At 37.1% G+C, this 24,567-nt stretch overlaps 1 protein-coding gene across 1 annotated transcript in view; it reads right to left on the bottom strand.

Annotated features, from left to right (window-relative positions):
• The window catches only part of MANBA (mannosidase beta), a 117,702-nt gene that overhangs the window by 20,324 nt on the left and 72,811 nt on the right, over positions 1 to 24,567 (bottom strand). The window contains exons 11-13 of the mRNA XM_043972921.1: positions 21,844 to 22,011; positions 8,691 to 8,909; positions 4,465 to 4,629 (exon numbers count right to left, since the gene is read on the bottom strand). Coding sequence (XP_043828856.1) covers positions 4,465 to 4,629; positions 8,691 to 8,909; positions 21,844 to 22,011 — 552 coding nt within the window. The remainder of the gene's footprint in view (positions 1 to 4,464; positions 4,630 to 8,690; positions 8,910 to 21,843; positions 22,012 to 24,567) is intronic.

Here is a 24,567-nt window from a genome sequence, read left to right as displayed (position 1 = left end):
GGCTGGAAGTATTCATCCCACCCATCTCACTTCTACACCTGGCTTCTATGCTCCCTCCTATATGCCTGATGCCATGGACATCTCAATCCCATGCATCTGATTAAGTCTGACTCAGTTTCCTCCAATATGTTTGGTGGCATGGACATATATTCCATCCACTTATTTTAAGCCTGGCATACTGCATGGACAGTATATATTGCTCAAGTGTGGGAATGCTCATATCCCATCATTTCTCTGTTCTTTTATGGTAACCCCCATAATTATCTCAGATGTCATGATAAATAACAGTGTTGAATTTGGCCTTGACATCTGTTACCAATTATTTTAGATTTGTAATTTCTCATAATGGCATGAGGATAATTAGGCAGATGATGCAAAAGGTGATGAAACAAAGATAAAAATTATTTTTAAAAAATTAATATTGCAGCAATTGTCTTCTCAATTACCCTCCAAAAGGGGGGACTATAGTAATATTATAATTTTAAAGAATGGTTTAATTTTTGTTTTATTATATGTTTCATGTGTAACAACTAAGATTCTGAATTCCCTTAGACATGTTTTTGAGAACTTTCATTGTTTGATTTGATTATTGACAAAGCTATTTTAAAGTTGTGTTAAGCTCAATTTTGTAGGAAATTTTCCTGGCTGATTACCAGCATCCACACATCAACCCCTGAAAAGACTTCCATTCCATGACTACACCTAGAGGACATCTGAGAAAAGACTTTCAGAGACTTTAAATGAACAGTTTTGATTTGTTTTTGTTGGTTTTTTTTTTCTCTTTCTGTTATAATATACACCATCTGTAATATGTATTCTCTGCAGAGGCCCTCCCTTTGCAAGACTAATGTCAAAGCGTCGGTTCATGAGGACAAAAAATCGCTCCTCTGGACAAAACTTTCCTCTCTTCCTTTTCTATATTGTTGTTCACATATTATTAGTTAGCAATAGTTATCATATTGTTTTTACTGTTCCGTCAAGGAAACGTTTTGTTTCTTGAGGAACAACAGGGGGGACTGTAACGATTGGAATAACGCCACCTGCTGGATACTTACTGTAGAGGAGTTCTGCCCATGAAGCGAAGGTCTTTGAGGGCAAGACCAGGCATCAGGAAGTGACGCGGACGAGTGGGAGGAGGAAGGAAGAGACTGGCGCGCGGTCTCACTCTCTTTCCTCTGGACTCTGGCGGAGAAGGGAGCTAGAAATGTGCTCTCCCTTTAATAGATAGGAATCTAGGCCTTTTTCTCTCTCTTTACCAAATTCTTATTCTCCTTAATAAATGCTCAAAAGTCTAACTCTTGCTAAAGCTTATAATTTATTGGCGACCACTCATTAGATATTTTAGACAGACTAGCTAGAATTTTAGCCCTTAACAAACTTCCATTTTATGTCACCCAACTAATTAAAGAACTGATTTTTAAAGTACTCATGGTATCTTCTTCATCCCAAACAGTTCAGAGTAAACCTAGTAAATAGAGTTCCAAAGTACCATTACTGATTCTAATTCATAGCTGACATTTGATATTATTATATTGCCAATTTTCTGGAAAGTAACCACCCACTGTAAATAATTCCATTTGTAAGTCAGGTTTCTAATTATGTTGGAACCAATGCTAATAAATTCAGAAAAGAACAATTGATTCTGCCGACCCTTGACTGATCATGGTGAGTAATTTATATTAAGCTTCTTCCTCTATCAATTTCAGTGTTATGACCTTTAAAGATCTTACCTTATCCTGCTTTTATTTTTTTCCTTTTCCACCTCCTTTAACGACACCATTTCATGGGGGAAGCAATGTCAGAAACAGCCATGGCCTAATAGGATTAGCCTGTTCTCCAAATCACATGGCCTGGGTCTTTCCCCTTCCTCCCTTCCATAAATAAAAGCTACCTCCTCTGTGTAACTGTTATATCAGAATAAAGTAACACACACAGTTCTAACAGCTCTGTGAAATGATGGGAAGAAAATAGCCTGAAAAACATCTAACAAGGCTCACACCAAGAAAAGAACAAATGTAAAAAATAGACATTTCCCTGTTAAGGACTATATACAAACAGTAAATGAAATTAATACAGAGAAGCACTTTGTGTTATTTAATTTGCAAATACCTGAAACTCAAGCAAAGATAAGTATAATTATCAAGAAAAGGGTAAGTAATGAAATTAATTAGCTCATGTTTAAAGGTTAGGAGGGGGAAAAAAAGACTGATGTTTAGAATAAAACAAGGGAAAGAGGGGGAGCATGATGGGATAAAAAGGACCTAAGATTTCTGGGGAACTAACTCAGGAGAAGCAAAGGTGGAAGAGTTGAACTGAGGTAGCATAAACTATGTTGTCCATACTGCCCCACCATATACTCTGTCACAGTGAATCAATGTTTTTGGTTTTAGTTTTTTATTGATGGGAATAGCTAAAGTAGGAATTTTTCATGTAATATTTCCAAACTGAACTCACAATTTATTAGTTCTCTCCTAGGGAGGTAGACGGCATTTTTCATTATGAGTGCTTTGGAACTGTTTTATTGATCAGAGTAGATAAGCCTTTCATAGCTGGTCATCAAACAATGTTGTTGTTACTGAATACTATGATCTCCTGGTTCTGCTTGCTTCACTTTCAATAAGTACATATAGTTCTTCCCAGGTTTTTCTGAAATCATCTCCTTCATCATTTTGTATAGTGCAATAGTATTCTATCACAATAGTATTCTATCATATAAAACAACTTGTTTAGCCATTTCCTAATTGATAGGCGTCCTCTCAATATCCAATTCTTTGCTGCCATAAAAATAGCTGCTATAAATATTTTTGTGCATATGGGTCCTTTTCCCTTTTATTTGATCTCTTTAGGATATAGATCTAGTAGTGATATTCTTGGGTTAAAGGATATGCAGTTTTATTGCTTTAAAGGCATAGTCCCAAGCTGTTTTCCAGAATGGTTGGATCAGTTCACAAACTCCACCATTAGTGTCCCGATTTTTGCACATCCCTTCCAGAATCTGTCATTTTCCTTTTCTGTCATGTTAGTCAATCTAATAAGTGAGAGGTAGTCCCTTTGAGTTGTTTTAATCTGCATATCTAATCAATATCGATTTTGAGCATTTTTCACATGACTATTGCTAGCTTTGATTTCTTCTTCTGAAAAATACCTGTTTATAACCTTTGATCATTTATCAACTGGGCAATGGCTTGAAGAGCATTCTTAACAAAGAGGAAGTATGAGTTTGAAGTAAGTGATGGGCACCAGGATGGGCTTAGTTTGGTAAAAATTTGTGTAGTGGGAGGATACTTTCTGTGTGAGACTGTTATACTATCCTGGGCAGATTTCCACTCCAAGAAAAGGGATAATAAATTTCTAATGGTAGGCAGCATCCAATCTTCTGGGGGCGGAGGGAGAGTACAGTGCCAAAGGCCAAATGGCATGGCCTTTGGGACAAAGACTGATCAAATACAAAGACTGATCAAATCGGGAGGGAAGGAAAAGGAAAGGCCCAGGCCATGTGATTTGGAAAACAGGCTAATTCCTATTAGGCTATGGATGCTTCCTTCTGACACTGCTTCCCCCATGAAATGATGTCTCTACAGGAGATGGAACAGGAAAAAAAATGAAAAGAGAATAAGGTAAGATCTTTAAAGGTCATAACACTGAAATTGATAGAAGGAGCTCAACCCTTGGGCAGTAAGTATATTATAGAATATGGTATGGAATGAATATCTCACACCAACATGAATATTAAAGGATGGATACACAACCTAAATATTAAAGTTTGAAAAGCCATTAGCAAAATAAAAACACAAATAAATTTCATTCCTTTCATAATTATATCAAGGGGAAAATTTAGAACTAAAATAGAAGACAGAAATAAACACAAAAGAAAATAACAGATCATTTCAATTATGTAAAACTGAAAAGTTTTTATATTTATAAAACCAATGTAATTAGGATAAAAATGCCAGTGGCCACTGGGGAAAAAATCTTTGCATCAAGATCTCTAATAAGGGTCTGATATCCAAGATATCTAGAAAATTAATGTTAATAGATAAGAATGAATGCTATTCCTCAATTGATAAGGAATCAAAAGATATGAACAAATAGTTCTTAAAAGAAGAACTGGAAACTATTAACTACCACATGAAAGATTGATCCCAATCACCCAAAAGAGAAATGAAAATTAAACCACTCTGAATTTTCATCTCAGACATAGCAAACTGGAGAAAATATTCTTCAAGACCTGTCAGGTTGCTACAGCCAATTCTCCCTGTGTGAGCAGAAGCAGGGCAAAAGCTTCTAAAAAAAAAAATTCTTACTGTCCAGTACAGATTTTTTGCCACTCCCCAATTATTCTGAGGTATCAATAATCATTTGAATGGAAGTGAATATACTTTACCCATAAACAAAAAGAAATTGGTTATCAAATATTCCTCCATTTCCTCATCATTCAATTGCAAGAGAATAGAAAAGCCTCACCTGAGTGAGGTAGAGTGTATCTTTGAACAAAATCAGTGGATCCGAGTTTTGAGGAAGCTTGAAATGAATGGCAGCTTGTTCAAGCATCTCAGTATTACCATTTTTATGATGCTGTCGGTGCAATGAAAAACTGCTATTGTAAGACCAATCTTCAGGAGAGGAGACCTTTTTAGAAACAAAGAAAGAGATAAAAATCAAGCCATGGCAACAAAATATACTTTTCTACATATTGAGGATAATGACTTTTTCTAAAACACCCTAGACACTGCAAAAGATGCTTATATGTGCTCTCTGTAGTGACATTTTCACAAATGCTTTGAATTTTCCCATCCCGTGTCCTTATCGGTAATGGACAAGCCCAAAGCAAGTTGCCATTTTTGGATACTAAAAACTAGTATCAGTGAAAGCAGGTTCATGGGCCCCAATCCCCCTTTGCAGGATGCTGGAAAAGTGCTTCTGTCCAAAGCAATGTTTTGCCAAAACCTGCTAAAACTTCCTGGCTGTTTAATAATTTACTGTACTTTTCGAAATATTACTTTGTTTAGGCCAAAGGAGTGTCATGATGAATGGGAATCAACATACAGGTGAAATTGGTCACAAAATCTGGAACAAAGACAAAATTCCACTATAAAAATCTAAAGTCACTGAATTTGCTCATCTGTTCCATAACTCTTTCTTTTCACTAATTTTTTAAAAATTTACTCTTGAAATCGCAAATAACTGGGAGATGCGGCAGAGATGTTATCTTCAACAGAAAGAGGTCAGTTTGAAAGAGGGACAGGTTTAGAGAAGATAATGGATTCTACTTTGGACATGTTGAATGGGAAATGCATAAATGGTATCTAGGAAGAATTACCCAGCAGGCAGTTGATAAAACATGACTGTAGTTTGCAACAGAAAATCAGGGATCAGGGCTGGCTGTATAGATCTGGACAAGGTTTGCACAGCAATGACACTAGAACCCACTGGAGCTGATGAGACTCCCTAGGATAATGTCTACAGAGAGAGAAAAGACTAGGGTGCAGGACAAAGCCCTAGGTAAGACCCACAACAAGAGTTTTGATTTCTCCTCTCTATGTAAATGTACTTTAAATACAACTAATTAGAGGCAGATACAATTTTATCTTGAAAAAAATTTTTCTTCTTATGTCCATTTTCTTTGCCTTATGGATAAAAAAAAAAATACACTGTGCCAACTGACAAGGCTCATCAATTCAAGATACTCTTAAATGCCAGTCCTTCTAGACCCCCCTCACAGAGACTTTGGAAACTGCTGCTGTTGTTCAGTTGTTTCAGTTGTATCCAACTCTTTGTGACCCCACTTGGGATTGTCTTGGCAAAGATTCTGGAGTAATTTTGCCATTTCCTTCTCCACCTCATTATTCAATTCCATTGGTTGACATGACCTAAGGGTGGTCCAAATTAAATGAGCTCTACAGATGACATAAAGGGGAAGTGGGCAAAAGACTCTCACCAAAGGGCAAAGGGCAAAGTCTAGGTGTGTTATAATCCTTCAATTAAATCAGTCCTTCAATGAGCTAGACAAAAGAATCTATCTCCATTTCTTTTGTTCCCTTGGGCTTGCCCCAAACAAGATTCTGGGAAAGAATTGGAGTTGGGGGAAGAAAGGGACTAAAACTGGATCTCTAGGTCCCCAAGAAATTCACTATTAATAATTATTTTCTCATTATATATATATATATGAGAAAATATATATATATATGAAATATTTATATATATATATTTCATATATATATATATATATATATATGAAAAGCTGACACGGGGGGTAGCATGGGGAGGGGAGGGGGGAATCATTCCTCTCCACCCCAGAGGGCCAGAATGGGTGTAAACAGGCCAACTTGGGTCTGATTACAAGAAGAAGAAAAAAAAACTTTCTAAGAATCAGCATTGTCCAAAAGTGGAAAGGCTGGCCTGAAAAGGTGGTGTTGGGTATGTTATTTGCATGATGGCTGGTGTGCCATTTCATGTATTATCGGATGGCTGCTAAAAGCTCTTCAAATCCAGTGATTTTGTGAAAGGGGTGTAAGGGCTAAAACTCTAGCTAGTCTGTCTAAAATATCTAATGAGTGGTCGCCAATAAACTATAAGCTTTAGCAAGAGTTAGGCTTTTAAGCATTTATTAAGGAGAATAAGAATTTTGTAAAGAGAGAGAGAAAGGCCTGATTCCTCTATCTATTAAAGGAAGAGAGCATTCCTAGCTCTGCTCTCCGCCAGAGTCCACAGGAAAGAGAGTGAGACAGAGCGCCAGCCTCCCCCTTCTTCCTCCCACAAGCCAACGTCACTTCCCGACGCCAAAGAAAGATGCATGGTCCTGCCCTCAGAGGCCCTCTCCTCATGTTGGAGCTTTCCTACAGCAAGTCTCCAGCAGGTGGCGTCATTCCAATCGTTACAGGGGAATTTATGGACCATACTTCCAGTATTTTGGAAGTGTTGGCACCTATAACCATTGGGAGAAAAGTCTAGGGGACAGCTTCTTTTCCCTGCTTTTGAAGTGACTCTAGCTGTGACAATTCTCACTTCTAATACACTGCTGAAACACTTATCTGTCTTTCCATCATTTGTTACAATTAATAAGTTACAGGGCCAGCAACAATGATGGTTTGTCTAGACTTTGAGATTCAAAGAGAAGAAAAAGCTTATAGGAAAAGAAGTTTCCTTGTTTTTATTGTACTGGAAGATCAAAACTAATGAGTTAATGAGAAATACTTTGCATTTTAAAGTACTTTCTGAGGTAATGCCCATTGATAACTATATTATTATTATCAATATTAATTATTATTGTTATTATTATTATTATTATTATTTAGAGAGCTAGCCTTTGAACCCAAACAGAGAATGGAAAAGGTTAACTGTATAGTTGAAGGGTGGAGATTTGGTGTGTTTGTTTCTCAGAACATCTGAGAGATTTTGGACATATAACTACAAAAAACACAACCATATCTTTCCACAGGATTGTGAACAGCAGTGGTGGTTAGTATAGGGCTAGTTACACATGCTCTCTGTATCAGTGAGCTCATAGGTTCAGTGTTTGCCCTTATCCCTGTCCCTGTTTATATAAACAAAGTAACATCAGGCATCTACACATGTGGTTCAAAGAAAAGGACACTGCTTCTGAGGTCTCCTTTGACATTTAATATGAGTGTGAACTTGGGCAGGTGACTTACCCTTTCTGGTCTTCAGATTGCTTCTCTGTAAAATGAAGGTGGGTGGACTAGATGGCCTTTAAGATTCCTCCTAGCTGGGAGCAGCTAGGTGGCATAGTAGATAGAGCACTGGGTCTGGATTCAGGAGGACCTGAGTTCAATTCTGGCCTCAGACACTTGACACTTACTAGCTGTGTGACCCTGGGCAAGTCACTTTAACCTTCATTGCCCCACCAAAAAAAAAATATTTCTCCTAGCTATATAGCTTTTATCCTACAATTCTGAAACAATCTTGGAGCCAGAAAGAGTTAAATCTATACAGGAAATAACAGGCACCAACCAGCCATGATGTCTAAAGCAGAATTGAAAGAATCTGATGAGAAATAGAAATAGAAACATAAGAAACATTCAATTAGGGACAGCTAGGTGACACAGTGGATAGAGCACTGGCTTTGGACTCAGGAGGACCTGAGTTCAAAATCTGGCCTCAGACACTTAACACTTACTAGCTGTGTGACCCTGGGCAAGTCACTTAACCCCAAATGCCTCACCAAAAAAAAGAAAAAAAACATTCAATTAGCCCACACACCTTATTTTTACTGAGTCAAGCTATCCAGATCCTCTATTTCTTTTATTGGCACAACCAAATAGAAAAGAAAGAAAATATTTATAATAAGTGGTCAATGTGAATAATTTCTGTGATGTGGTAAGTCTGACTTGAGCAATCAATGGCTCCTCAGATATCAACATATTTAATCATAATAGGTAAAAGGAAAACAATGGACAGCAAAAATAAGTAAAACCTATAGTAGTCTTTAATAAATGCTTATGGAATGAATCCAAAGAATATTATTTAGGGGAGATTTGCCTTACAAAATAATATTTTTAAAAATTATTTCTTCTTTGATTTCTTTCCCTAATACTTACTCTAAGTAGGAAAATGAACATGTTATGTCACTTGCTGGCCACCATCTAGAAGTCAGATGTCCCTTGCAAATGTGCTCCATGTCCTACCACTCTGACTCCCTGATGAAGGAGAAAAATGAAACCCAGGTTTACCTTTTCCAAGGTACTGAAGGAGGGCCATGATTGATATCCATATTCAGAAACAAGTCGAGCTTTAGGAAATGTCTTCCAGTTCCAGCAGTCACTTTTGTAGTTATAAAAATGCACATCACCAAAATGAGTGTCATAGGGTTGACGGGAAAGCCAGCCTTCTGCTATGGATTCTGCTCCATTTGTGGGGCTGGATGTGATATAAGGACGAGTCCGGTCCTCCTATATTGAAATAAATCAAATCAAATAAGGTTTTAAAGAGTAAAACTTTCATTTGGAAAATAAAAACCCCAAATCAGCTTCCTACCTTAAATTAAATTAAAATGTCCTCTATCTAGAATGGTAAGCAATTGATGTGACAAACAAAACTAATGTAACCAAGATTAGAAAGGAAGCAAAGAGGCAGCTAGGTGGTGCCATGGACAGAGCACTGGCCCTGGAGTCAGGAGGACCTGAGTTCAAATTCGGCCTCAGACACTTAACACTTACTAGCTCTGTGACCCTGGGCAAGTCACTTAACCCCAATTGTCTCACTTAAAAAAAAAAAGCAGAAAGAAAAAGAAAGAAAAAAAGGAAGGAAGCAGAAAACTGGGAAAGAAGTTTTGGAACAAGTATCTCTGATAAAGGCCTCATTTCTCAATTATATAGAGACCTGAGTCAAATTTATAAAAATACAAGTTATTCCCCCACTTGATAAATGGTCAAACAATATGAACAGGCAGTTTTCAGACAAAGAAATCAAAGCTATCTATAGTCATATGAAAAAAATGCTCTAGAATACTATTGATCAGAAAAATGCAAATATATGTGTATACCCTTTGATCCAGCAATACCACTGCTAGATTTATATCCCAAAGATATTACCAAAAAGAGAAAAAGATCTATTTGTACAAAAATACTTATAGCAGTTCATTTTGTGGTGGCTAAGATTTGGAAATCAAAGGGAAGCCCCTCAGTTGGGAAATGGCTAACCAACTATGGTATATGATGGTGATGAAATATTATTGTGCTATAAGAAATGATAAGCAGTTACTAGCTGTGTGACGCTGGGCAAGTCACTTAACCCCAATTGCCTCACCAAAAAAAAAAAGAAAAAGAAAGAAAGAAAGAAAGAAATGACAAGCAGGATGATTCAGAAAGACCTGAAAAGACTTGTATGAAATGATGTAGAGTGAAGTGAGCAGAACCAAGAGAACATTGTGCATAGAGAAAGCAATGTTGTTTGTCGATGAACTTTGAATGACAACTATTCTCAACAATACAATGATCTAAGACAATTCCAAAGGATTTGGGGGGTGGGGGTGGGCAAGCAGGACAATGAGGGTTAAGTGACTTGCCCAGGGTCACACAGCTAGTAAGTGTCAAGTGTCTGAGGCTGGATTTGAACTCAGGTCCTACTGAATTCAAGGCCAGTGCTTTATCCACTGCACCACCTAGCTGCCCCCGATCCCAAAGGATTATTGATGAAACATACTATCCACCTCCAAAGAAATAACTGATATTAATGGAACACAGACTATTTTAAGTATGCTATTTTTTACTTTCTTTAATTTTTTTCTTTTATTCAAGTTTTCTTGTACAAAATGACTAATATGGTAATGTTTTACATAATCGTACCTGTATAAGCCATATCTCATTGCTTACTGCATCAGGGAAGGGGGAGGGGAAGGAGGGAAGAACGGAGAAAAAATTGGAACTCAAAACTATAAATAAAAATGTTTATTACTTAGAATGGCAAGCAATTGATTTTAAAATAAGACACTCTTCCTGCTGCTCTATATCTGATTTCTAAACCCCTCCTCTTCACAGAAGTAAAATGTATGTAGCTGGAGGACAGGGACTGACTCACTATTGTCTTTTAGTCCCTGGCCCTTAGCAAATTCCCTGACACTTAATACTTACTGATCAATGGTTTTCATATAATATTAAAATGTTCAGGTGGGGCAGCTAGGTGGCATAGTAGATAAAGGACTGGCCCTGGATTCAGGACCTGAGTTCAAATCCGGCCTCAGACACTTGACATTTACTAGCTGTGTGACCCTGGGCAAGTCACTTAACCCTCATTGCCCCATTTTTTTAAAAAGAAGGAAAAAAAAGAAAAAATGTCCAAAACAATGCACAGCAATTCCCACAAGTTTGTTCATTTCCCTTCATTCCTTGTAATCTATGATCAAATATACCCTACAGATTCAGTTATCTCCATGGAAATAACTCCCAGATCTACATATCTAGTCCTCCTCTATCTCCTGAGTCCTTGTTCAACATTCCCTAGTGTGCACAGGACACTTCCAATTGGGCGTTCTTTAGCCACTTTAAATTAAGGAGCTCAAAATGGAACCCAAATCACAGTCTTCCTGAGTTACCTAGGTTACCCATTTCTACTGAGAATATCACCATACTTCTACTGCTCCAGGTTTATCCTTGGAGTCATGACAGGTTCTTCACTCTTTCTTTCCTCCATCCCCTATATTTAATTAGTTGCCAAGACATGTCAATTCTACCTCCACATCCCTAGGAATCATCCCCCTTCTTTCCTTCCACTCATGCTGTTGCTACCTTATTTCAAGACCTCATCACTTCTCTCTAGACTTGAACAATAATCTTTTTTTTTTTTGCTTTTGTTTTTGTTTTTGTTTTATAGGGCAATGGGGGTTAAGTGACTCGTGCAGGGTCACACAGCTAGTTAAGTGTCAAGTGTCTGAGGCTGGATTTGAACTCAGGTCCTCCTGAATCCAAAGCCAGTGCTTTATCCACTACGCCACCTAGCTGCCCCGACAATAATCTTTTAATTGGTTTCCTTGGCTCCAGGTTCTACTCTCTCAAATTCAACGTCTACACAGCTGGCAATCTGCTGTTCCTAAACGCAGGCACTGCCCTACCCAAAAAGCTTCAGTAGCTCGTCAGAACAACATACAAACTCCTCTGCCTGGCATTTAAGGCCCTTTATAATCTGGCTCCAGACTCTCTCTCCAGGTTGATTTCACAATACTCCCCCTCATGCATTATGTTCCAGCCAAAACAGCCTACTCAACGTTTCCCTGCCCATGACTTTCATTTCCCCTTATTACCCATGCCTGGAATGTGCCTCCTCTTCGCTTCCACCTCTTGGAATACCTACTATCTATCAAACCTCAGCTCAAGTATAAGTGTGTGTGTGTGTGTGTGTGTGTGTGTGTGTGCGTGTGTGTGTGTGTGTGTGTATGGATGTATATGTACATACATATGTGTGTGTTTATTATCTTATATGTACATGTGTACATATATGTATATATGTGCATGTACTTTTGTATGTGTGGAGACTGGATACACATAAAAAACATATAGCATACATTTTGTATTGGCCTATTTATGTATGTGTTGTTTCTTCCTTGTAGAAATGTAAGCTCCTTGAAGGCAAACAGTCAACAAGCATTTAATAAATGTTTACTATGTGCCAGGCCAAGCAAAGGCTGCTGCCTTATTTTCTTTGTATCCCCAGTGCCTAAAACAGTACCTGGTACAGAGCAGCACTTTAAAAAATGTTGTTAAATGAAAAGTGCTCATTCCAGCCAGGAGCACCTGCTCATTCTATGATGAAACCAAACAACTAACTCCACCCCCAATTCCACTGGCTCTCAGATTGACATTTAATAATGCCATATAAAGTTCCATGTTTATAATGGATCATCTGGGATGACAATATGATGTGGTCCCGAGAAAGATTACACAAAAGAAACATGCTATGTAATAGGAAATTAACTCTAAGGATTGATAAGTAAGTAATAGAACTGATCAAATGAGTCCGTCTTCTTACTTTTAAAACCCAGGACTTTAGAAACAACAGTAACTACCCATACAGTATTTAATTTAGCACCATTTCTCTTCAAATCACTCTGTAAACTACAAGCACTCCTACAAGCACTGATTACAAGTCATAACATCCAAAGGTGGCTAGTAAGTCTTTGTGAGATACACATTATTATCCCCACTTTACAGTAGCAAAGGGAAGTCATTTACTCTCATGCATTGGTATCAAAACAGTGACTACAAGAGGAAAGTAACATTTATTTAGAATACAGTAAAAAAAAAAAGTTCTTTGCAATCATATGATAATTAATTAACCCTCATACTGTCCCCTAGGGAAAAGGAGTTATATTCCCATTATATGGAAATATTATGAAGTTAAGATCACAACAAGTTTTCTAGAACCTAACTTGAAAACACCTTTCTTATTTCACACGCTCACACACATACACACACACAATATAGGTGCATGTGTGTGTGTATACACATTTATATATATATATATATATATATATATATATATATATATATATATATATGCATATAAATATACATATATACATATACACACATATATGCATCTCAGAGTTAGAAGGGACCCAAGAGATCATGTAGTTCAACCAAACCTGAAACAGGAATCTCTTCTACAACTTTAATAGCTCAAAACTGTCCTAATATTTTTGGTAGAACCTGAATAAGAAACTGATTGAAATTTATAAGAACAAGAGCCAATTACCAGTATATGGTCAAAAGATATAAACAGGTAGTTTTCAAATGAAGAGAGGTAAGCTATCAAGCAACTATATGAAAAAATGTCCCAAATTGCTAATGATTAGGGAAACAGTAGTGGTGATAATGGACATCATTGATTTGCCCCTGATCCAATCAGAATAGTCTTTCTGCTTTACATAAAATGTTTACTCTGGATTTTAAATAGATATTATTTACTATATTAAGGAAAGATCCATCTATACCTGTTGACTACTTTGTTTTTAATAGAAATGGGTATTGGATTTTGTCAAAGGATCTCTTAGCATTGATATATCAAGTGATTTAAAATTATATTTTCCCTTAATAGTCAATTATTTTAGCATTGGCTTTATATGGAACTAAACCATATAAACCTGCTCACATCATACAATCTTTAAAATATATTGTTGCACCACTCTACTAATGTTTTAATATTTTTATATTGATATTCATCAAGGACATTGGTCTATAAAAAAGGTTCTTAACCCGGGGTGCACAGACCATCAAATGGGTCCATAAATAGATGCAAAGGGTTTATGAACTTAGACAGGAAAATAAATTAGGTCTTTCTTTTCACTAGCCCCTAAAATTTACCACTTCACTCAGCTATTCTAAAGCTTTGTGGGGTTTTTTTTTTTCCTGAGAAGGGGTTTCACAGGCTTAACCAAATCATCAAAAAGTCAGAGAGAGAGAGAGAGAGAGAGAGATATTGATTTTAAGAATCCCTGATTTGCATTTTTCTTTCTCTTTGTATTTTCCCTGATTCAGATATCAAGAACATGTTTTTACCACAGAAATAACTTGGAAGTATCTCTTCTTTTCCCATTTTTTTTGCAAACATGGTATGTAATATTTGAATTGTTCTCTAAATGTTTGAAAGAATTCACTTGTAAATTCATTTGGTCCTAGGGTTTGGTTTTTTTTTTTTATTTGTTTGAGTTCATTATGGCTTACAATTTCTTTTTTCTAAATTATTTATTTAAATAATCCAATTCTTCTGTTAAACTGGGAATCTTATTAGTAGTAGTAGTAATAGTAGTAGTAGTGGTAGTGGTAGTACTGAATGAGACCAGAAAGGAGTTTATATATTTTTCATCTGCTGCTGCTGCTGCTGGTGGTAGTGGTAGTAGTAGTAGTAGTAGTAGTAAATAATCATCTATTTCATTTATCAGTTTTCTTGGCATTTAATAGAGAAAAATAATTTCTAACTTTATTTTCATTCTTCTCCATTTGTTATTTATTTTCATATGTTCTTACTTAAATTTTCCTTTTCCTCTTTGATTCAATTTGCTTACTTTAAAAATAAACTCAATAATTATGCATCTATTTTATTCATTTCCTCCAAGAAAAGAGTTCCAGGTTTTATTTATTGATTAGTAGGTTGTTTTGCATTTACTTTTGTTCATCTCTTTGATTTTTGTGAACTCCCACTTTGGTGTTTTGTTGGGAGGGAGGGGTTGTTGTTGTTGATGTTTTCCTTTTTTAAATCTTTAATTGCATTCCAAGTTCGTGGATCTGTTCCTTCTCTCTTTTGTTGATAGAAGCATTTAGAGATGTTTATTATCCCCTAAAGACTGGTTTCCTAAAGTTGTGATACATTGTTTCATTATTTTCTTTGTTGAAATTTTCCACTGTTTATATTATATGGTCTGTGACCCACAGATCTTTAGGATTAAATTATTTATTGTCCAAAGAATTTTTATTCCATTCTTCAAAGGCTCTTTATTGAGCATAATTGTTATTACACTGTGGTCAATAATGGGCATGTTTAATAGTTCTACTTTCCTTCATTTGTTTGCAACGTGTGTATGTGTGTGTATGTGTGTGTGTGACCCAACACATAGTCAATCTTTGTAAAGGTGCCATAAACAGATGAAAAATATGTAAACTCCTTTCTTATCTCATTCATTAATTACCAGAGATTTATCTTTTCTAATTTTTCTAACATTCTACTCTACTTTCTTGTTTATTTTTTATTAACTTTGTCTAGGTCTGAAAGGGGTAGACCGAAGTCTCTCCTGTACTTTTTTTATTTCTCCCTATGATTTGTATTAAGTATTTAGATGACATGCTGTTCAGGATAGATATAGATATAGATAGATAGATAGATAGATAGATAGATAGATAGATAGATAGATAGATAGATAGATAGATTGATAGATTGATAGATTGATTGATTGATTAATAGTAGTTCATTATCTATGGAGTCCTTAAATATAACATAGTGTCCCTATTTACCTATTTTTGACTACTTTGACTAATTCTTTCTCTGAAATTATAATTGTTTCCTTTTTTCAAAGGTTCACCTAAATCATAAGAGATTTTATTCTCATGCCTAATTTTAACTGTGTGAATCTTTTTGTTTCAAGCATGTTTCTTGTAAACAACACACTATTAGATTCTACTTTCTAATCTATTCTGCTATCCCCTTCCATTTATATGAGGTCATCCCATTTGTCTTCATAGTTATTATGGTCAATTACACATTTTCCTCTACCCTGTCTTCTTGTACTTTTTCTTCTCTTTTCCCCTGACCCTCTTCTTAATAAAAAAAAAGGCAGTAAAAGAGGAGTATGCTTAATCTTAGTGACCTATAATTAAAGCAATCTATTTCCATTCTGTTCCCTCTCTTCTCTTTCCCCTTGACCTGCCATTATCATAGTTTTTTATTCTCTTTCCTTTTAATGACCCTCTGATCCTCCAATGTTGGAGTTTGTTTTGCTTATAACTACAACTTCACCTATTCTGTCTTCCATCTTAAAACTCTCCCTCACTTCTCTTTTCCTGACCTTTCCTCCTCAGCACACCATTTTCTTTTTGAGATTAATGCATTCCTACACCATGCTTTGGCTTCTGCCTGGCCAGTCTTGTCTCTATTCATAGCTTCCACAGGAGTCTGGCAATCTTTTTGTATAGTCCAAGACTGGATGGAGGAACTTATAGCAGTTTCCCTTTTGTTTTCTTTATAATTATTCCTTCTAGTACATTTTTAGAGTTTTCCTGAAATATCTGTATGGGATTTGGACTCCTCTAGGTACTAAATATGCCACCTTTTCCCCATGATTCCCCAAAAATGTGCGCTTCCTTTTAGACAATGGCGGAGTACCAGTAACTTATTACAAACTACCCAATTTAACTAAGCAGACTTGATCATGAATTTTCATAGAGTCTATTTCCCATTCTTTGTCTCTCATGAACTACCATACTATCTAACTCCTCTGCTATTGTAGGCTCGGTTGGCTAAATCAATATTATATAATTAATGTCGTGATCAAAATCAGTGCTCTTAGGAAGTAGGACCTCTTTCAGGTCACTCCCCACCAAACTATAACAATATAATGGAAAGTTCAAATAACCCTAAGTGGTTATAAGATGGTGAATATATACTGAGCTCCTTCCCAGGTAACACCAAACTATTCCTAACTTGTCTTAGCCAAAGGAAGAGAGAAAAATGCATTGTTAAAATAAAAAAACTCCATGAAATTAGACCAGGGTTAGGGTACCTGGTCTAGCAGGCTGATAAGGTAAGGAATGGCCCAAAAAATCACCATCACAACTTTATTCTGCTCCCATAATTTAGTCTAAATCACTAGATATCTTCTGCCATCTTCATCAGCAATACCAAGTAATTATAAGGAGAATTTATACTGCTCCAGCCTTTTTCACTTCCATTACTAAGAAAGAAATAACTTCCACACACATGCCCAGGAACGAATACTGTTTAGCCCTATTTATAATTTATAGAAAATATACCATAAAGATCCACACAGGTACTTATTTCTTAGAACTCACAATACATTCCTTCTGATTATTCAATACAAAGAATACCCACATAAGAGGTCTTCCACTCACCTCTACCCGAGGAAGGACACTCTTCTCTTCAGTGGTCTTCCAGACTACACTTAACTCAGGCATATAGAAAACAGAATGTCTGCACTCTGGCAATTCTAACAACCTGAGCCTTAGAGAAACCTTGGACCTTAACCCAGACGGATTCATCCCAAGAGTCTCTCAAATCTAGAAACCTGGATGACTTTGAAGAACAAGGGTAAAGTAATGGTAGGACAAAAGGACCTTCCCTAGTCCCAGATGTCACAACACAATTTTCCTATAACTCCCATAGACTGATCATTAATCATCTCCACCTCATGCTCAGGAATACATGTCTAAAGCTTCTTAAAGGAATGAATGTCATCACCCTTAAACCCAGCAACATGCTTCCTTTCTCTATCCCCAGAGTAGCTATTTCTGCAGACAACTGTATTTACCCAGAGAGTTGGTTGGGTTGACCCAATCTAATGAACAAACTTCAAAAGTTTTAGGTGCCCAGATCTTTATGGTGGTCTAGAGGACAAGGCCCACACTCAAAGAATGATTCTCTGCCCCAAAAGTGGGATCTAACTGTATCCAAAGCAGGCATAGGGAGCAGAGAGTTCTCAAATTCAGTTCAATTTCATCCCCTCCCCTTGCTGCACTCCAGGGAATCTGCTACCTAGGGAATCAATCTAATAATGGCTGTGGGGTCAAGAATGCCAACTCTCCTTTTTAGAAACCCCCCAAAAGAGGAAAAGGGAGTCTCCATTTAGATTTTCTTATTGATCTAGGCCATTTTTCAAGTTCTCTGCTAACTCTCTGAGTAGATGGAACTTTGCAACTGTCAGAGTTGCTCCCATTAGACAACTTTAGTAGCCACTGTTTGAATGATGCATTCGCTTGCTGTTTACATTTCTCCTGCAACTACCCTCATTCTCTGGTGGTAAAAGCCTGTCCACCCTCTGACTGACCAATGGAAAGTGGAGCTCCTAGAATTTTATAGTATGATGGTGGTACTTACGAAAAAACTGGAGGCTTCCTTACCACTAGAACAGATTCCCAATCCCTATTACTCCTGCCAGCCCTCATCTCACAATGTCCAATGAAAGCTTTGGGTCAGAGATCATACATTAAAGACCCAGGATAGCAGGGAGACAAAAGATGGCTCTTTAGCTTCTCTTTATATTCCCTTAGCACAGTGCCTGGCCCAGAGTAGGCATTTTTAAATGGCTAGCTGACTGACATTTCATCTGGAGCTCTTTACACCTTGGCCCTTTTCACCTGTGCTATTACTAGAACCATAAGCTTCCTCCCCCCATCCTTGCCCTTAAGAAATGCTCCTTAAACAGGGGCAGCTAGGTGGCGCAGTGGTTAGAGCACCAGCCCTGGATTCAGGAGTACCTGAGTTCAAATCCAACCTCAGACACTTAATACTTACTAGCTGTGTGACCCTGGGCAAGTCACTTAACCCCACATGCCTCACTAAAAAAATAAATGAATAAAAATAAAAAGAAATGGTCCTTAAACATCAAAAGCTCATTCATCTCTGCCTCTAACTGCCTAAATGTTGTTTATTTGTTTCAACCATGTCTGACTCTTTGTGATGCTATTTGGGGCTTCCTTGGCAAAGATACTAGAGTGGTTTGCCATTTCCTTCTTCAGCTCATTTTACAAATGAGAAAACTGAGGTAAACAGGGTTAAGTGACTTGCTCACGGTCACACAGCTAGTAAGTGTCTGAGGCCAGATTTGAACTAAGGAATGTCTTTCTGACTCCAAGCCTGACACTCTATTCACTGCACTACTCTGCTGCCCTAATTGCCCAATACACAGGAACAAATTATCTTCATTTTTCTTTTTTGAAGTCATCAATAAACACCATGAGTACTTAACTTTATTTTTTCTATTTTCTTCTCAAGGTAAGCAAGCAAGAAGCCATGAGATGGCTTCCCACATACCCTAGACAACACTGCAGCAATGTCCAATCTCTGGTTATGCAACCACACGGGGCTCCCATTCTTCTGTGAAACTCCTTTTCCATTTGAACAACAAATTTACCACAGAATCATTGAAAACCCTCTCTCCATTGCCCACCATGCCAAACATTCTTGGCCAGGCCGAACATAGGCCAGTCCAAAGATTCAGGGTTAATGTTAGAATGTAATGAGACACTTGTGAACTATAAAATGCAATCAAAATGACTTCATTAATAGAAAGGGATAAAAAATATTATATATATGTATATATATATAATTCCTAAGGTTAAAAAGATAATAATTCAGATAAAACAGCTATTCCCATAATCCTCTGCATTCACCATGGCAACCAGCCATCCTATGTTAAAAAGGCATGTCCCACAGGGCAAGAGAAACACTTTATAAAAACCTGGGCAGTAACTCCTCATAATCTGAATTTTTTTATGCCTCTGCAGGCAAGGAAGCCACATGACCTCACCACCCTTTAAAAGGCCAGTCCTGTCTATATAAAACAAATTGCTGCTCCTCCTAGAAATCCCTTCTTACCCTTTTCTGTCCTAAATAATTTATGTAACATTGGAACTGATTTTTGTGCAATGTTTGATAGAATTCATTTGTAAAGGCATCTTGTCCTGGCCTTTTTTTCCCTATGGGAGTTCCTTGTTGAATTTATCGGAGATTACATTATTTTAAATTCTTCATTTCTATTCTGTTAAATCTGAATATTTCATATTGGTGAATATTAATCCATGTCATTTAAGGTATCAGTTTTGTTGAGCCTATAACTGGGTAAAATAATTTCTATTAATTTCCTTTATTTCCTGTTCATTTGTTTGTAGTCAATTCTCATTTTTAATTTTTTATGTTAACAACTTGGTTTTCTTTTTAAAATCAGATGAGTTTAACTAGATTTAAAATTACATTAATCAGATTAATTAAATTCATTAATTTGTTTTTGAAAAAACAGTTCCTCTTACTAGCTGTGTAACCATGGGCAAGTCACTTAACCCTCATTGCCCCGCCAAAAAATAAAAAATTAGAATTAAAAAATTAAAAACAGCTCTTAGGTATTGTGCTTGTTTGCTCTGAATTATGTTTCTCTCTGATTTAGAATTTCTACTTTTATGTTTGGCTCAAGTTTTATTGATTTGCTGCTTTTCTAAGTTTTTTAGTTGTAACTAATTTATTGATTTGTTCTCTTTTGTTTTTTAATTTTTTTATATTCTGAACTTGACAAATACCAGCAAGGGTGATCCTATACAAAGTGGAAAAGGAAAAGAGAAATGAATATTAAATTGCTGATTTCTATCACATGCTTTTTCTTTAAAACTATAATAAATACAACACATAGTTTCAAAACCATCCTATTTGTCCAAGTTTTCTCTTTTTAATCAATAATCAATCAATAAACATTCATTAATGACCCACTATGTGCCAAGCACTGTGCTAAGTGCTGGGGATACAAAAAGAAAACAGCACCTGCCCTCAAAGTGCCTACAATCAATGTATATAGAAGATAAACAGAAAATAATTAATAGTGGGAAGGTACTGGAATTAAGAGGGGTTGGGGAAGGCTTTCTATAGAACCTGGGATTTTAGTGGGAATTTAAGGGAAACCAGAGAGGTTAGTAATCAGAGTGGAGGAAGAAGAGCATTCTAGGCATGGGGGAAATCCAGGGAAATGCCTGGAACCAAGAACAGCCAGGAGGCTAGTGTCATGTGATCAAAGAGTTCTTGTTGAGGAGTAAGGTGTAAGACTGGAAAGGTAGGAGTGGGATAGATTATGAAGGGTTTTGAATGCCAAACAGAGCATCTTGTATTTGATACTGGAGGTGATAAGAAGTCACTAGAGTTTACTGAGAGTGTGCATAAGAGGGGTAGTAGGTGAAGGGCAGAGTTGGGAGGACGGTCAGAAATGAGTATGAGGAAAATCACTTTAGAAGTCGAGTGGCGGATGGACTGGAGTGGGGAGAGACTTGAGGCAGGCAGACCCACCAGTAGGCTACTTAATCCAGACGTGAAGTAACCAAGGCCTGCACCAGTATGGCGGCAGTGTGGAAAGAAACAGGCATATTTGAGAGACCTTGCAAAGGTGAATTTGCCAGGCCTTGGCAATGGATTGGATACAGAAGGTGAGAGAGCTTCAGAAAAATAGGGGTGAAATGTACTTACACCTACCATACTGGGTTGTTGTGAAGCTCAAGCCAGATCATGGATAATGTAAAGGTCTTTACAAACTTTACAATGGCATCTAAGTGTCAGGTTTTATTATTCATCTTTCTCATTATATTTCTGGTCATGTAATGCAACCTTCCATTGTAGTGGAAAATAGACTGATGTCAATGTCCATATTTAAAAGCAAAGAATGTTACAGCTGGAAGGAATGTTAGATGTTATCCCATCCAATCTCCCATCTTTTTTTTTTTTTTGCAGGGCAATGGGAGTTAAGTGACTTGCCCAGAGTCACACAGCTAGTAAGTGTCAAGTGTCTGAGGTTGGATTTGAACTCAGGTACTCCTGAATCCAGGGCCAGTGCTTTATCCAATGCGACACCTAGCTGCCCCTCCCATTTTTTAGATAAGAAACATAAGGCCTTCAAAAGTTGTGACTTAGCCAAGTTGACCAGAACCAGTTAATGATAACACTAAGTTACCTCTCTCCCTCCAACCCACAATAATGGCCTGAAGCTCTGTACTGACCTCCCTAAAGTCCTACACACATAAGGTGGCAGCAGTGAAGGCAAAGGAAAGTCTCGGGGGGAAAAAGAAAGTTGTCTTGCTAAAGAGACATTAGCTGCATTGATTCATTTACAAATTCATTCCAAAATCCACTTACTGCCAGGACAATTTCTCTGATATTTTTCACATACAATGTCACATAGTCTCTCATGTAGATTTGGAGTTTACTGGATGGCACAGAAAACCAGTTCTCTGCCAAAGCAGCTTCATTTTCATTGTTACCACTCCATATGATGATGGATGGATGAGATTTCAATCTTCTGATCTGAAATTTAAGAAGAAAAAAAAGATTACTTTTTTCCAAGTGCATAAGACAAAAAAAGTGAAGCTTCCTTTTTTTTTTTTAAACAACTCTGTGTTTCCACCTGAAATTTTATTTCTTTAGTGATCATGGATTTACAGCCATGTAGCATCACCAGAAAAATACTGCTGTTAGAAAGGTGGGCTTGAATGTGTCAGAGGAGTTTGGGATTGCTGAAAACACTACCCAGCCTTCCTGATACAGTACAGTTTCTGCAGAGAGGGCAGAAATAGAGCACGGGACATAATATAATCCGACTGGCTGGCTCCTATTCCCATTAAGTTCTTGGCCCAGGTCACTGTTCCTATCCCAGGTCTGCATCCTGATGGACTAACGCAATGGGCTGCCCAATAAATGCATGTCCCTAACTGAACAACACACTTCAGATACCACCATTAAGGTGAGGAGGCAGGTGCCCCTTAGAAGTGTTAGCTCAAGCTGCAAAGACCAGAAGGATGGATTTAGTGACAGACTGTGTTGCAGAAGAGAGCTGGAAGGCATCATGAAACCATGCTGATGAGTCCACTATGAATCTGTGTCAGCTAATCTCATTGGGGTACTTAATACAGCTAGGGAATCCTGTTTCCCAAATCGATTCTCTATCTTATTTTCCATAGCTTCTGTTCCAAACCTCTTCCAGCTTCATCAAACCTCACACAGCAACCCCTGCCTCCCAAAAGCTTGTCTCATACTTCCTAGAAAACACTGGGGGCATTAGCTGAGAGCTTCCTCTTCTTTCCATCTACTTAACCCAGTCTTCTGATATTATTTCACACTACCTCCTCCCTTGCTCCATACTCTGATGCCATAACCAACCCTTTTCTTTTTTATTTTTTTAATTAATAAAGTATTTTATTTTTTTCCATTACATGTAAAGATAGTTCTCAACCTTTGTTTATACAAGCTTTATAATTTCAGATTTTTCTCCCTCCCTCCCCCCTCCCCTAGACAGCAGGTAATCTGATATAGGTTTTATATATATACATATATATATATATATATATATACACACACACATAATAACATTAATCCTATTTCTGCATTAGTCATGTTATAAGAGAAAAAAATCAGAGTTATGATGGAAAACCTCAAAATAGAAAAAAAAACAACAGCATCAAAAACAAAAGAAATAGTATGGTTCATTTAGCATCTATACTCTGCAGTTCTTTTTTTTTTTTTCCTGGATTTGGAGATCCTCTTCCATCACAAGTTCCCTGGAACTCTTCTGTACCATTGCATTGGTGAGAAGAAAACAGTCCATCACAGTAGGTCAACACTCAATGTTGATGTTACTGTGTACAATGTTCTTCTGGTTCTGCTCATCTCACTCATCATCAGCTCACGCAAGACCCTCCAGGTTTCTCTGAACTCCTACTGCTCATCATTTCTTACAGCACAATAGTATTCCATTGTATTCATATACCACAACTTGTCTAGCCATTCCCCAATTGATGGGCACCCCCTCAACTTCCATTTTTGTACATGTGGGTCCCTTTCCCCCTTCCATGATCTCTTTGGGAAAAAGACCCAAAAGTGGTATTGCTGGGTCAAAGGGTATGCACAGCTTTATCGCCCTTTGGGCATAATTCCAAATTGCTCTCCAGAATGGTTGGATCAGTTCACAGCTCCACCAACAATGCATTAGTGTTCCAATTTTCCCACAGCTTCTCCAACATTTATTATTTTCCTTTTTTGTCATTTTAGCCAATCTGATAGGTGTCAGGTGTTACCTCAGAGTTGTTTTAATTTGCATCTCTCTAATGATTAGAGATTTAGAGCATTTTTTCATATGGGAATAGATAGCTTTGGTTTCTTCATCAGAACACTGCCTGTTCATATCCTTTGACCATTTCTCAATTGGGGAATGACTTGGGTTCTTATAAATTTGATTTAGTTCCCTATATATTTTAGAGATGAGGCCTTTATCAGAAGTACTGGCCTCAAAAATTGTTTCCCAGCTTTCTGCCTCCCTTCTAATTTTGGATGCATTGCTTCTGTTTGTACAAAAATTTTTTAATTTAATGTAATCAAAATCATCCACTCTGCATTTTATAATATACTCTATCTCTTGTTTATAACCAACCCTTTTCAATCATTCAATCCCGGTCCCTTCTGTTTTTTCCAGCTGTTTCTACTATCATCCTCTTTGTCTAATCCTCACTGTTCTTCCTAAACTATATATAAATATTTCCATGTCTCCCCTATTCTTAAAATGAACTCTCACTACATCCTACCATCGCATGCTATTATCCTGCATCATTCCTTTCAGCTATACTCCTTTTTAAAAAAAAAATAATAATTTGTTAGGTGTCTCCACTTCCTCTCTTCTCCTTATCTTCTAAACCTCCAATTGAAACTTTCTGTCCAAAAATTACCAATGAAATTTAATGGCCTTTAATCTTCATCCTTCCTGATCTCTCTGCAACATTTGACACCAGTAATCATCAAATCCTCCTGAATATTCTTTCCTCTTGGAGTTTTCATGACATTGCTCTCTTGGTGCATTTCCCACCTGTCTGA

Source organism: Dromiciops gliroides, chromosome 6 (genome assembly GCF_019393635.1).
Source record: "Dromiciops gliroides isolate mDroGli1 chromosome 6, mDroGli1.pri, whole genome shotgun sequence".
Lineage (NCBI taxonomy): Eukaryota > Metazoa > Chordata > Mammalia > Microbiotheria > Microbiotheriidae > Dromiciops > Dromiciops gliroides.
Note: the sequence above shows the minus strand (reverse complement) of the source record. Positions and strands in the feature narration are given on the sequence as shown.